Source organism: Phalacrocorax carbo, chromosome 17, assembly GCF_963921805.1.
Source record: "Phalacrocorax carbo chromosome 17, bPhaCar2.1, whole genome shotgun sequence".
Classification (NCBI taxonomy): Eukaryota; Metazoa; Chordata; class Aves; order Suliformes; family Phalacrocoracidae; genus Phalacrocorax; species Phalacrocorax carbo.
Genome location: NC_087529.1, coordinates 13,092,988 through 13,106,759, shown reverse-complemented (window position 1 = coordinate 13,106,759; position 13,772 = coordinate 13,092,988). Strand labels below are relative to the sequence as shown.

Genomic DNA, 13,772 nt, shown 5'->3' with positions numbered 1-13,772 from the left:
CCGTCACCCTGCCCAGAGGAGCACATCCGCACGGCCTACCAGGCAAAACAGAGTATGTGTCGGGGAAGAGCCAGTGAATCCTGCCTGGCAGCTCTTCCTTGGAAAAGAAAAATTCCTCACCGAGTCATAATAGGAGAGGCTGGAAGGGGCCTGGTATCCTGGGCAGCTGCACGTTTGTTTGGAAGAGACTGGAGGGCCTTGGAGTACAAGACCACAGCAGAGTGTCCTTAAATCAAGGGACAAGGGAGCGAGTAACAGCAGCCTGGGAGACAGTGTGCAAGGGGAATTCACCACAAGCTGAAGAATGGGTCCAAACACAGCAGCACTAATATAGAGATTTTATTTCAACTGTATTGAGTTGTACAGCACATTTTGTTTGTCACAATGCTATCGAACTGATTTTAGAGTTTTTGGCCAACACATTGTGACGCTGAAACTCACGAGCTAAAAGCAGTTTGGACTAACGGCCTGAACGGAAGGGCCAGGAGTACCTAGTTTCTGGCTTCCTCATTGCTTGCAGTCATTCCAACATGTGCAAAACAGGAGCAAATCCAGTTTCTTCTGCCAGCCCAGCGGTCACTCCTCCATGTCTGGCAATGACTGCAAGGTACAAGGCAGGGGAGAATCTGAAGCAAGGTGCCTTCTCTTCCCAAAGCCATATCGGTTGTTCCCAGTACGGAAAAGAAGCAGAGTCCAAGTAAGTACAGGGTCTTCTGATGATGCTAGCTTTGCTTGCGCTATTGAGATTTACAAAACCAGAGACTGACATATCAAAGTGCAGGAAAGGGTTCCACTCCCTCCAACGGAGATGACCAACTGTTAGCAAAACATTTGAGAGATCAGAACAGTGTGAAGTACTTTGCCTTCTTAGCAGACCAGATGTCCTCACAGGTCCTCCCTCCCACATATGACGTCTCAGCTCATGAGGTGCACAGACTATATAGGAAGTTGTCATGTAGCTGGCAAGAAAACCTGCATTTCTGCAAAGAAATGCCCCACTTTCGAACTCTTCTTCCTCATGAATATCCACAGATTTCTTAGAAAGGAGGCAGAATGGATACTCCCTAAGGGATCTAGGGATTAAGAGCCCACCTGAAGCCCACTTACTTTCTAAACGTTTCTTTCTAAACCCAGTTCCTTCTCCATAGAATGAGTTGGGATTCCTGCTCTCTAGTTTAAAGAAGTAGAGAGGTAATTAGAAGTTGGCAACTCCGAACTTTGACCACTGTACAGGAGAGAGAAAAGAAGTCAAATTCAAGAGGCATTTTAGGTAGCGCTGGGGCAAGTCAGAGAGATCGTTTCCACCACTGAACAGATGCCACACATCATGTTTGCCACTGTAGCTTGGCTGTACATCCTAAAGAGAAAAGCACAGACCGTAGTGTCTATGTCAGCCAGTGTCCTTCCCCACCCCCGTTTTGGTATCGATGCTTCGTTCTCCCTTCTTCGGGTTACATTAAGTGCACAGAAATATATAGCAGCATTTGGACTGAAACCCTCACGTACACCAGACAGCACATTCCAGGAGGTAAAACAACACATTATGGCCTATACCCTCAAGGTATCAAGTTTTCAGGATAAAGAGCAGTAGGAAGTGGAGAGCCGAGGGCAGAAAAGGGGAAGAGGAGCCACACGGGAACACGAGTTCTGTTTCCATGCCAGGAGAGGATCAGGGTGCCATTCCTGTGTTAGCACCAGGCTGTGACACGACCGCAGACAAAGCAGACGGGCAGAGCAGAAGTGAAAAAGCCAATCTCCCATCTCCCCGCAGCGTTGGGGGGCAGGGGCAAAGTCAAGTGCATTCACCAGTCCTAGCGGAGCGTGAGAACGGGCAAAACCTGCTCGGCCCATTTTCAGCCAGAACGAATTTCTCTTCAATGCACAAGAGAAAAATCAATTAGTGATGGCTAATGAGTCTTGTTCACCAAGCTGATCGCAAATCACACTCATGGAAAGAGAATCTACAGAACTGCTCCAGGCCGAGGCCTTTCCAAAGCTCAAGGTACCACCTGGAGTCTGCCCGCTTCCTTCTCGTACAGCGGCCTGCCTCTGTAGGGGGGTTGGTTCTAAACATGCCTTTCTATTGCTCTGGGGGTACTTTGCACAGGCAATATCTGTGAAAACATTGCTTTCCAGCCCACAAAAGAAAGAGGTTGCAATCCCCTCTTTAGCCCTAGGTCATCAGACTACAATGTACGGGCCCACTGGTACCAGAGTGGGGACACGCACCATACTCTAATCTGAGCTCCTCTGCTCTCGACTGATAGTAAGACTGCTGAAGACAGTGCATTCAAGCTTGGTGTTCAAGTGTTGCACCAACGGCCTTCACAATTACAGTGGAGGCAGAGTCACCCTTCAAACCCATGAGAGAAAAGGCTGGGCTTAGACAGGTCCCTTGTCTGGCATTCAGCTGGAAGCCGTGGCGATGGGTTTCTTCAGATGTTGGCTCATGAGCTCCCTGGCACGAGACACTTGGATGTGGTCATAACAGGAGTTACAAACGAGGACGGGGTCGTACAACTGCTGATCGGGGATGGGCAACTTCAGATGGCAGCAACCGGCACAAAACACGTTCCCACAGTTCCTGTCAAGGAGCAAGAAAACCAGTGAAAAGAGAGCTGGGAACGCCACAGCCGAACTTCAGCAAGCCCAAAGGATCCAGTTCAGGGGTGAAGTACCAGCTGTACTTATGACTTGTTAATGTGTTTCCTAAAGTATATACTGTGGTCTCCAGGGCAAGCTAACTGGCTAGCACTAGGAAGAGACCAGTGGGCCTTACTACCCAGGAGAAGGATCAAAGGCCTTGGAAAAACAGAAACAAGACCAATACAGGATGAAAATCTGCAGGGAATTTATGAGGCCTGGCAAATAAAGACCTACAACTTTCTCCTGGGAGCTGGAGGGAATGAACATTGCAGACAAGCATTTTGTGAGGTTTGCAAGAAACAGGCTGAGAAGGAGAAGAGTGGAACTACAGTGGTAATATTGTTTACCTGCAGTGATGCCTCCGTTTGGCCAGCCAGAATTCACAATCGCAGTTAAAACAATGCGAGGCCATGTGGTCCGGAACCCACCGCGTGACCTAGGGCAAACACCGGTCCTCATCAGCGTTCAGTCTGTACCACCACAGGGACCAGGTCTCAGGACCCCAGCGCAGGCTTTGGGCCACCTCAGGCTAGCCCAGAGCGAGCCCATCCCACAGGGCCCCTTCTCTCAGACACTGCAGCAGCAGAGGAGGTGTTAAAGGACAAGGGTGGCTGCTCTCTGCCCTGCTTCCAGCCCACTTTCTGCTGCTGTAACACCGGTTAGCTGCCAGGAAAGAAACATTCTCAACTGCTGCTGTAACTGGACACATACCTCAGTCTCCTTCTTATCAACAGGTTCCCAGCTCGCTTCTGACAAGCAGTCTTCACTATGATCAGAACAGAAATCCTCGGTGTCGCTGCCGTCCGATTCCTTCAGACATGTCTGCAAAAAGAGATGAAGTCACAAATCCCCTGAGCTGCCTGTCGCACAGTCAAGGGCATTCCCTGCTCTGGCCACACTCGGTGCTTGTGAGGGGCATGTGAGTGGCTCCACAGCTCCCCATATGAGGAGGTAAAACATTCACAACCGTGCAGGAGCCATTGCTTGGCCCTCAAGAAGCAGAGACACCTCTGGGTGGCATGAGGACACAGCACGTGGACAGGAGGGGAACAGGGCTGAGGAAACAGGAACAATCTTAACCATTCACTCCAAAAGTCAGAGAGTGAGAACTGTGGGTTGGAAAGGGCAGCGTGACGGGGGTGCAGGGACCACCACTGGCCCAGAGCTGTACTGCTGGAGCTGGGGTGTTAGAGGCGGTTACTTACAAAGTCATCCTCGTAGTCCATCGGGGGCTCGGCTGGAGGGGTGCAGAAGTGGCGGATGTCCAGGCGCAGCTGCAGCTCTCGCACCTGCCTGCGCAGCTGCTCCACCTCCTGCTTGTAGCTGGCCTCGATCTGTCGCAGCCTGTGCTGAATCACATCCGTGGGGAAGGGGAGCCCGTCATCGTCCAGGTAGAGAGGAGGCACAGGAGAAGGGCATTTTGGCGGCACATACTTGGGACCGGACGCTTGCTTCAGGTGGCAGGGTAGCCACGAACGGCTGGGCTTCCCTCCGGGGCCAGCAAAATGCGTGCTGACGTGGCCAGAGCAGAGTGCGGGTTTTGCACCTTCTCTGGCAGACCATGGGCCACTGAGGCACAGGCCTGGTGCCCGCAGAGGTTTGCTGCTCAACCTCTTGCTACAGCAGCCGTAGGAGAGGAGGTGTCTGGGTGCAGGCTCCCCATTGGGGAGCGATGTCACCATTCCTTGAAAACTGTCCCAGTTGGACCCCAGGAAGGAGAACTCGCTGCTTTGGCTCTGGGAAATGGGCTTGCGCCATTGCTCTAGAGGGACTTGCCCCAGCTGGCCAGGCTCCTCGCAGGGCACGCTCCTTCCAGCATCATCTTTGCCTTTGTCTTCATCTGGGCAGGGGAAGCCCGGGGCAGGGCCTGGAATGTCCTGACAAGGGGCACTTGGTGCCAGGGACTCCTGGCTAGGAATGTCTTGGCAGGTGGTGTTTCTCCTGGGGCAGCCTCCTCCATCAGACACCACGCCAGTAGCCTTCAAGGGTTCCTGGGGACAGGTTTCTAACTGCTTTCCAGAACTGGTAGAAACCCCATCAACATTTTCCTGTCCGGAAGGATTTGGGGCTGGACACGTGCCATCCAGTTCCTCCATGTATGTTCCGTTCCCCTTTTCTGCCTCCAGAGAGACACTGCTCGCTGGCACAGAAGCCCAGCTGCTCAGTTGCTTGCTACGTCCTTCGTGCTCAGCACGGCTGCTACCAGCGCTGTTGGCTTGCAGGGCGGCATCTTCCTCTTGCTCCTCCACCTGCCGCGTCTCTGCTGCAGCCACGGCACTACCTTCGCCCAAGTGCAGCTCGGCTCCCTCGGTGGTGGCGTGCCGGGCTTCCAGGCCCACCCGGACTTCCTGACAGTGGTTATTCAGGTTTGGATCACTAGACGTCCGGGTCAGTGGGCTGCTGGAATCACAGGCTGAGAGCAGGTCATCCATAGATCTTGTCTTTGGTAATCTGGAACCCAAAAGCAAAGCAAATCTCGCAACAAAACTCCTGAAAGTTCCCTCATTTTGGTCAAAACTGAGATGAGGGAAGGGAAATGTTCCTAATTACAGATCGTGGGGCGGGTGGGGAGGGGCGGTGCAGCAGCAGGAGCTGAAATGCACGACAGTACAGCATGGTCTCCGCAGCCTGCCTTTTCAGGTGCAGCAGGGAGCCATACACATTCTTCTCCATGTGGTTAGGACAGCGCTACAGAGCTCTTGCTCTCCGCAGGAAAGACAAGAACAGGAAAAACAGAGGAACTACAATGAGCAAGGAGGGGAAGAAGGCCTGTGGGTAGGAGGCACCCTGGGCCTGGGGGTCTAGGCTCTTACCTGTCTAAACATCTGCCACTGAATTCCTGGCTCTGAGATCCAGAGGGCAGGTAAATGTCCATCTCATCCTGACCCAGAGGATGCGGCGAGGAAGCTGGGAGATACACTGCTGTCCAGAGGTGCAGCGCTCGCACGTGGCACACTGGATGCAGCACCTGCAATAACCACTTACAGTCAGAGATGAACACAAAAGGGAACCCCTCCAGTCCTTCCCCATGCAGCCCGTGGTGCCTGGCAGGGCTGAGCCTGGCAAACTGGGCCAGGAGCTCTACTGACCTGCTCAGACCCTGGCATATAGAGAAGATTGTGGAAGTTCTTATTGCCAGCCCGCAGGAGGGACCACACGGAGCAGGTACGCTTGTAGATGTTGTGCATCTCTCGCTCGCAGGGGCTGTTCCCAAGGAAGGTCCCATAGAGGCAGGAATACGTGTGCTGCACCAGCTTCACCTGCAGCATCAGAAGAACAACTGTCAGGGCTGCTGGGAAACGGTGTCTCCTGTCTGCAGGGGAAACACCTTGCACTCCTCTGGGAGGTGACCCTGCTGTTGTCCTCTCTGCCCCGCAGGGCACGACAGAGGGAAGAGCAACAGGAATCACTGAGATTAAAGAGAATGCAACAGTCAACTGATTCCACAATCATCCCTCTGTAACCCTAACCTGGATTATTTGAGAGACAGAGATTAATAGCTATTGTTTCCCTAAATCTTTTTTAAATGTTTCAGACTCATATTGGTCCAAGATATGATGCAAATCATACTTTCAATCAAAACCATGCTGCTGATGGTGTCTGAATTCACTGGGCTAGAAAGGGACCTGGAGAAGAAGTGATTCAGAGAAACCAGAGAATGTAAGACCTTCACTGCTGTGCAATCTGCTAGGCACTCTGAGCCTGCAGTGCCCACTGGGAGGAGGGGGAGGAAATTGCTAGCAGCGGAACGGAGGTGGGCAGAAGCATCACACATGCAGAACCAGGTCAAAATACCACAACTGAAGGGCAGGGCTGGACCCACACAGTGACGGTATGTCAGGAATGCCCACAGAGAGCCCAAACGCTACTCAAGACACTTTTCCATTTTTAAAGAATTCAATTTTTGTTTTCTTTCAACTACAACACTGTAAAATAACCATGGCCTTCCCTCTGCCCCTGCTTACACCTGGCAAGAGAAAAAGATGTTTGCATGTACATTTCTTACCAAAAAAGCTTCATTAAATTCAAAGAGGCAAGGAAATTGCTTCAGAAGTTGATGAACAGCATCCAGCCACTGGAGAAAAACTGGGCACTGCTCGTTCTGATCTTCCACCTTCTCCTGATGACCACAGCGATCACCAAACTTGTGGCCAAAATCCAGCCAATCTGATTCAACAAGCACCTGGAAGCCCTGGGAATAAAAGAAAAGAAAAAACTTAACCGCAGACACTTTGCTGGGGGCACGGAGCGGGACAAGGCAAGGCCCATCTGCCAGCCGTGCCAGGCAAACTCAGGACTTCTGAAGGGCTGGAAAGGAGGCTGCACCGGTGCTTGGTTTAGGAGCAAAACTACCTAAATGTCAGAGGTTTCCAAACAGGAACTGACAGCTGTTATTTCTATATAATAAACAGCTTGGTGAATATGCACAATTAAGAGTAGGGAAACAGCTGAACCTTGAACACGATGTTACTTACCACAGTACTTCACCCAGCTGGGCAGAGGAGTGAGGTGCAGTTCACCGAAAACAGGCAGAAAGAGAACATGGGAAAAAGCCAACACCCAAAGCTAAACTTACTGCCAAATGCGATCCTGATCCTTCCTCCGGAGACTCCAAGACAGAAGCTACCTTTTAACAGACATGAAGTAGCAGCATAGCACAACTCCTACCTCCATGGTCCTGTAGTAAGGGTCCAGAAGAATCTTTGCCAGTGCTACAATCTGCGGAGTCCTGTCCCAGCCATCAGAGCAATGAACTAGCACTGGACGCCCTTCTCTGTCAACCGCACTGGAGACCAGCACTGCTGCCTTCAGCATGACGGAAAGGTGCTGCAGCCACTTGGTACTCTCCAGGGCTGAAAGCCAGCTAGAAGGTGTGCAAAAAGCAAGAAAATGGTTGCTTAGCTCTCCCATGGGCGGGAGCGGAAGATATATTTTAAGCTAGGTTTTTTTGGAGTCCTCAATGAAAATCAGTCTTTTCTAAAACATGTTCAAGAGGAGCTAGCCAGCCTGGGAATAAGTGCAAAGAATCCAACCCCTAATTTCAATTTTTCCCAGATACAGCTAGATTTTAGAAACACTCAGAGGACACACATAATCAAGTGAACTGAAGCAGTGCTGCAATCCCTTCTGGATTACCAGGGATCAAAATAAGCAGTATTAAAGTACTGTGAGCACTTTCCTATCCCTCCATTCTCTAAGGTAGAAACCTGGGACAGGAAAAAGGAAATGGGAGGGAAAACCCACCAGGACACTGACAGATATGGCATCAAACTCAGCTAGAGTATAGTCACTTACTTGCTGGGGTCTGGCACCTGACTGCAGACCGCACGCAAATACTGGAAACTGTTGCGGATGGAGTGGATGTTGGCCATGCCCATGAACACAACTTCACAGTTTGGGTAATACTCTGAACACAATAGAGAGAGAAACATTCAGAGAGAGCTGCTGCCACTGCAGCCACTGCCTCCATACGCTTACGTTAGCCAACCCCTCACAGCACTGATTCTGGTCTCCAGGGAGGCAGTTTTTCTACAAAAGCCTTGTGGGCCAGCAGTGATCTATCTGGAATAATGGACTTTGCAGAAGCGAGAAGGGGAACGTGCTCCCAAAGACTGAGTACCAAACCGCTAGCCCGACCCCCAGCTGCGCTCAGGGACGTAGTCAAGACAGCAGGTCCAAGAGGAAGATGTTCTGGGATGTGCTTAGCTCTCTGTACCTTCACATTCACAGCCGCCTCCCTTCGCTCTGTTGGCCACAGCCGCAGTGTACGACCTGGCATCAAGAATCAGCAGCTTCTGAGGAGTTCCTGCGTTCTCCACGCCTGAACACGCTGTCAGGGATGAGTCTGCAGAGACAGCACAGACTGAGCTCCCAGCACCTCCCTCCTACAACCGGCCTTCAGTGCCACCCAACACTGGCCACGTATGAGCCCAGAGACCCGTCCCACACACCGCATCTGGACAGCGGGTTTAAACTTTGCATTGTACCAGCTCTGTTAGCAGCAACAGCAGCGTTTAGGTGTAGGACGCACTGAACAATTCACACATTTAGGAGAGAGGGGAGGGAAGTAAGCTGTCTCACCGAAGTCCGCATCGCAGGCCTCACTGCCATCGCTGCTCCCGTTGTGTGGCACGCCACCAGGTACCTTTACTCCAGGGTTCAAGGCACAGGCTTTGGCAATAGATGTCACAAGATACTCGTCGTCGGCATTTCGCCAGCCCCACCAGCTGATTTCGGGCTGGCTGCAGCGTGCAATCACCGCCCCATTGCGCACATGTCTGCAAAGGAAGCGAGAGCCTACTGAAGCCTCCTGGAGGGGCGAGGAACAACCCCAGCAAGCTTCACCTACGTACAGTCAGCACCTGTGCAACCCTCCTCACTGCTTTACCTCCTGCATTTACTCTTGCATTCAAGCAATGAAACAGGGCAGGGCATTTCAAATAACCATATTCATAACAAAAGCAGTGCCATGGAGGCTGTCACTTGCATCACAGGGTGAAGAACAGGAGATGGCTGTGAGTAGCAGAGGAGCGGCTAATGGAGCGGGAACTGCTGGCAGAGTGAGACTGCAGAGGAACAGGTCACTGCAGCACTTGCAGGAGTGGCTGTCGGGACCCGCCAGTGCCAGGGGGTGGTGGCAGCTCCAGGGTCAGCTGCAGCATGCCCAGCCTCACCTCGAGGACAGAGGGCTGTGCCCTGGGACTCCACTGCCACCAAAACAAGTGGGGAGCTTCTGCAGCAAGGGGGAAGCTGCCGGTTGTTCTAGCTGTTACTCTACCAAACTATTTTTATATTTTTATTTACAATAATATTAAAATACATATTATAATCTATAAATATATACTATATAAAATAGATATTATTCTATAAAGATACGTAAATATATATATATATATAAAACCAGAGAGGAGAACTTTAAATAATTACAGTCGTACTTTGGGAAAGTCATAGTTATTTATTTTAATATTGTTCTGTTCTCCCATTTTTTCTCCTTTTTCTTTTCTCTCTCCCTTGCAGTACGTACCAGTTGTTAAGCCATTTCATGTATCACTTGTAAGTTAGAAAGATTAGCTCACTCAGCATCAGACCGGTTAGTTTCTGGGTGGAGGCCTGAGCCGGTGTTTATTAACAACCCCTAAAATGTGAACCCTACCCTGACTGTTGCTTATTGACGCCTGGCAGAAGGCCTGAAGTAGGAAGAAGCGTTCATTTTTCACATGAACACACTAGTCAAGTCATTCACAAATGGCCTGGAAAGGTGATGGACCATGAGGTGACAAAAGTTGCTGGTGATACAGAATTATCCAGGAGAGTCTGTGGCTGTCTGGAAAAAGTCGCAAGGGATCTCGTGATACTGGGTGATAAAAATAGAGTATGAAATTTAGTATTAATAAATGAAATGTATTTACAGATGATCAAAACATGAGTCCAGCTATTGACATGGAGCAGTTCTGTACAAATTGGCTGCTAAATCTCAAAGATTTCAAAGTCACTGTGGAGCTCTCAAAGCCTCAGCTCAATGCTCGAGAGAAGCAAAAAGGTTAAGAATGTGCTAGCAGCTATTTGGAAAAGAAGGAGACAGAAAATATTATGGCATCACATCTTACACATCTTCAAAATGACATAATTTTCTCACTAGTCCATCTCAAAGAGGATCATGTATTACTCAAACCTCCAGAGAAGGGTGGCAAGGACAGAGAGAGGTATAGAAGAGCTTCGCTATAGGGACAACTTGAAGTCGGAAACAACTCCCCGCCACATGAGAGGCATAAAAGGTCATGAAAGATATAAAAAGTGAGTTTGGAAGATTAGTCTTATTTTTCCTTGATAGAAACACAAACAAGCACTGGAATGGTCACGCCATACGTTTAAGAAAAACAAGAAGTAGTTTTTGGCCAACAAACCAGACAGCAGATGCACTGCCACAGTGCAATGTGGAAGTATAAATTGGTTCCAAAATACATTAAAGTCATGGAAGGTCGGTCCACCAAGCGACCACGAGACACAATCCCACATCCTCCTGAATATCCGTTGTAGGAAATCTATGATACTGGCTGCTCCAAAGGCGCATGAGGAAAGACCACCTGCAAACCTGTCCCATTTGTTACACTTCCCCGAGATGCTACTCCTGGTGCCTGGCCCTTTTTGGAGACAAGATAATAAACCAGACAGCCCCACACCTCAGTTCTTCGCAACAGCAGTGCTTGCCCCTCCCCTTCCCACTGCCCCTCATGCAGCACCTCTCTGAAGATGAGCTGGAGTAAGAACAAAGATGTAGACAAAGCACCTGACAAACCACATCCAAGTATCATTTTTTCGCTTGTAGGTCAACGTCAACACCTCTGAAAAAGTTACATCGGTGGCGAAGTAGCGGATGTAACACTCTAGATCCTGAAGCGCCCCAGCACAAGCCTCAACCCATCACCCAAAGGCTGTCTAGCTGCCAGCGAGGGCTATTAGAAGCACTCTTGCAGGTGCTTCTCTTCACTGGCATCCCTCCTTCTCATGCTGCCCCCCTACGAGGGCTCTGCTCTTCCACAGAGGGTGCCAGTGCCTCTTGGTGGTGTTTGCTCTAAGGCAGCACACCAAAGAAACTCGTCGAGGCTTTGAACTCCTTCTCACAGCGGTGCACAGTATCTCACCAGCAGCTACTGCAGTTTGCAGGAATGATTCTACTTCTCAAAGACAAGGTCCCCTTATTGTCCTGAGGCAACTTACCAATAAATGCGTAAAACATATTATCATTAATGACATCTCATTAGATAATACTGATGAAGACTTTAAACTGAAGACTTCCACATGTTCATCTAAGTCCAGATACTGTGAGGCCCTTTTTCTTTCAGTGCCCTCCTCCTGCTGTTTTGTTTTGCAAGGTGACTTACAGAGCAGTCACTCCCAGGAGATCTATTCCTGTCTTCATTATCACTCAAGGATGGTTAATACAGACAGCAGGAAAGGCTTTGTTTATACTAGTAAATGAAACAGAGCCAAGGTGTGGACTTCAGCGCCGGCCTGTGATCATCCAAGCTTGTTTGTTAGCACACCCACAGTTTTCGGCCTGTGCCAATCAGCACTTTCCCAGACAGTGCCTGAGCACGTTTTTGGGAAACGCAGGTGCTGTGCCAGGGACTGCTCCCAACAGTGGATGTCATGGCACTGCTTTGGGGTGCAGAGGGCAGAAAAAGCGTCCAGCTGTGTAGGCCACTAGAAATCAGTGGTAGTCTGCTTAATGCAATACTAAAAACATTGCCAAAGCGTCATATTAAATTCAGAAAACTTCTTGGTAGCACAAACTTCTCAGCACTGCAGCAAGCGCTGGGCAGGGGATGGCCTTGAGGTAGCCACTTTCAAAAGATGTAATGACATGCCAGTAAACACAAGGAAATACAGCCGGCGTCAATGAGCATGAAGTCGTCAGCAAGCAGAAAGTGTAGCAGGTGCCAGCGGACGAACCAAAACCACAATGGAGGTTGCAGTGAGCTTCCCACGTCAGGGGAGCAGCCACAGCTTGACTCTGCATTCCCTTGCTCATCTCCCCAGCACATGCACATGAAGCATTTCAGGTCTTTTCTTACTGGGGACTTTTGTGGAGGTTTTCCTCAAACAAAAAAAGCTCCTTTCTTGAAACTGGAATGGCAGAAGGTACCACAGTGTTCTAACTTACGTGGGCAAAATTATTTCTTAGGGATCCTCAGTTTAGTCTTAATGACTTGAGACCCTTTCAGAATCCAAAGCTGGAGCAGGAGGTGCTTTTGGCTTATCAGTTCAGCTTTTACTCCTAGATTCATTCAGAGCACAAGCCTCGAGCATGTCTGATGTTAGTACATGCCATTTAACCCATAACAATCATCCAGAAAGAAGCATCTCTCAAGTCCCTTCTCTGTTATTTTTCTGGCCATAAGAGTGCTCATCCACAATGCAAAGTCAAGCAGCTTAGCTTAACACATAAGAACTGAGTGAGCGTTTACAGAGCCGTCACCTAAAGGTTCCCAACTGAGATGCACGTAAGCAAGTGCTTTCACTTCCCGAGTCTCTGGGCTAAGTTCCTGGCTCACTCTGGCGTGATCTGAAAGCCTGAGACTGAGCGCTCAGCCATGGGCTGGAGCAACATCCAGGCTTTGCCCGCTGCTTCCCTGACAGCCACTGCAGCACAGACAGAGGCAAAGGTGACGCTGAGCATCTGCAAGGAGCTCTCTTGCTAACATAGTCCCAAGGTCTCCTGAAGGTGGCTGTGCAGACAGACAGCAATAACGAGGAGCGGCTGGCACACAATGCCCATCTGCCTCTGTAGTCAGCTAAATAATTAATTACATCCTTTGCATTGTTTTAAACATGAATTGTGCCTGGAGGCTCCTGCATCTCTACTGTGCATCTCCACTGAGGTCTCAGACGGAGACCAGAACTGCTTTGCTTAACAGCTAAATTATACTTTTTGTAAGAAAACTGATAGTGTGGTACCTTTGGCATCATGTTTTACAGATCTGACTAATGAATTCAGCCTTGCTCTTCAAAAGCTCTGAAGTCTGCCAAGCAGTCCTGTCATTACCAAGTCCCTTGGGATGTCTGTACCTGCAAGTACCCGAGCCCACTTGTCCACTCTCTCCTGAGCTATGAGTGATGAGGAGCCAAGCATGAGGCTCTTCATTTCTTCCCTTCCCTTTCCATCCAGCACGAGGCACTCCAGAAACAGCCATGGCCTTCACAGACCCTCCTGGCCAAGATACTTCAATCTTGAGGGCAAAGGCTAAAGAGCGCATGAAAATGAGATACACATATGGGCAAGCGCCTGTCCCATCTTGTAACATAACTCGTCAGCACCTTCTAATCTGATCCCAGGCTGCAAAGGGTTGCAGCTCAGCTTGTAAATTACTGGGTACCATTACAGTAAAGTGAGGAACAAAATAATTGTTAGAGTAGCAGAAAGACACAGCTTTGCCCTCGGGTGGGGAGGCACACCGGGACCGTCTCCTGCGCCAGGCCATTTTTAGCAAAAGTAATCACAAATACAATTAACTACTTAGCTGAGTTGGCTACAAAGAGGGAAAGGCTCCAAACCATAAGCAGCAGTCGTTATTAGTCTGCTGTAGAATTCAGTTCTTCTAGAAGTAATGCACTGTGTTTTGCCA

At 49.8% G+C, this 13,772-nt stretch overlaps 1 protein-coding gene across 4 annotated transcripts in view; it reads right to left on the bottom strand.

The window, feature by feature from the left end:
* Positions 1-322: 322 nt before the first annotated feature.
* The window catches only part of MTMR4 (myotubularin related protein 4), a 61,971-nt gene continuing 48,521 nt past the window's right edge, over positions 323-13,772 (bottom strand). For all 4 annotated transcript variants that reach the window (XM_064467982.1, XM_064467986.1, XM_064467984.1 and 1 more), the window contains exons 9-19: positions 8,728-8,924; positions 8,363-8,491; positions 7,942-8,053; positions 7,315-7,510; positions 6,653-6,838; positions 5,736-5,906; positions 5,460-5,614; positions 3,852-5,097; positions 3,358-3,468; positions 2,994-3,082; positions 323-2,584 (exon numbers count right to left, since the gene is read on the bottom strand). In XM_064467982.1, coding sequence (XP_064324052.1) covers positions 2,407-2,584; positions 2,994-3,082; positions 3,358-3,468; positions 3,852-5,097; positions 5,460-5,614; positions 5,736-5,906; positions 6,653-6,838; positions 7,315-7,510; positions 7,942-8,053; positions 8,363-8,491; positions 8,728-8,924 — 2,770 coding nt within the window. In that variant the 3' untranslated portion in view covers positions 323-2,406. The remainder of the gene's footprint in view (positions 2,585-2,993; positions 3,083-3,357; positions 3,469-3,851; positions 5,098-5,459; positions 5,615-5,735; positions 5,907-6,652; positions 6,839-7,314; positions 7,511-7,941; positions 8,054-8,362; positions 8,492-8,727; positions 8,925-13,772) is intronic.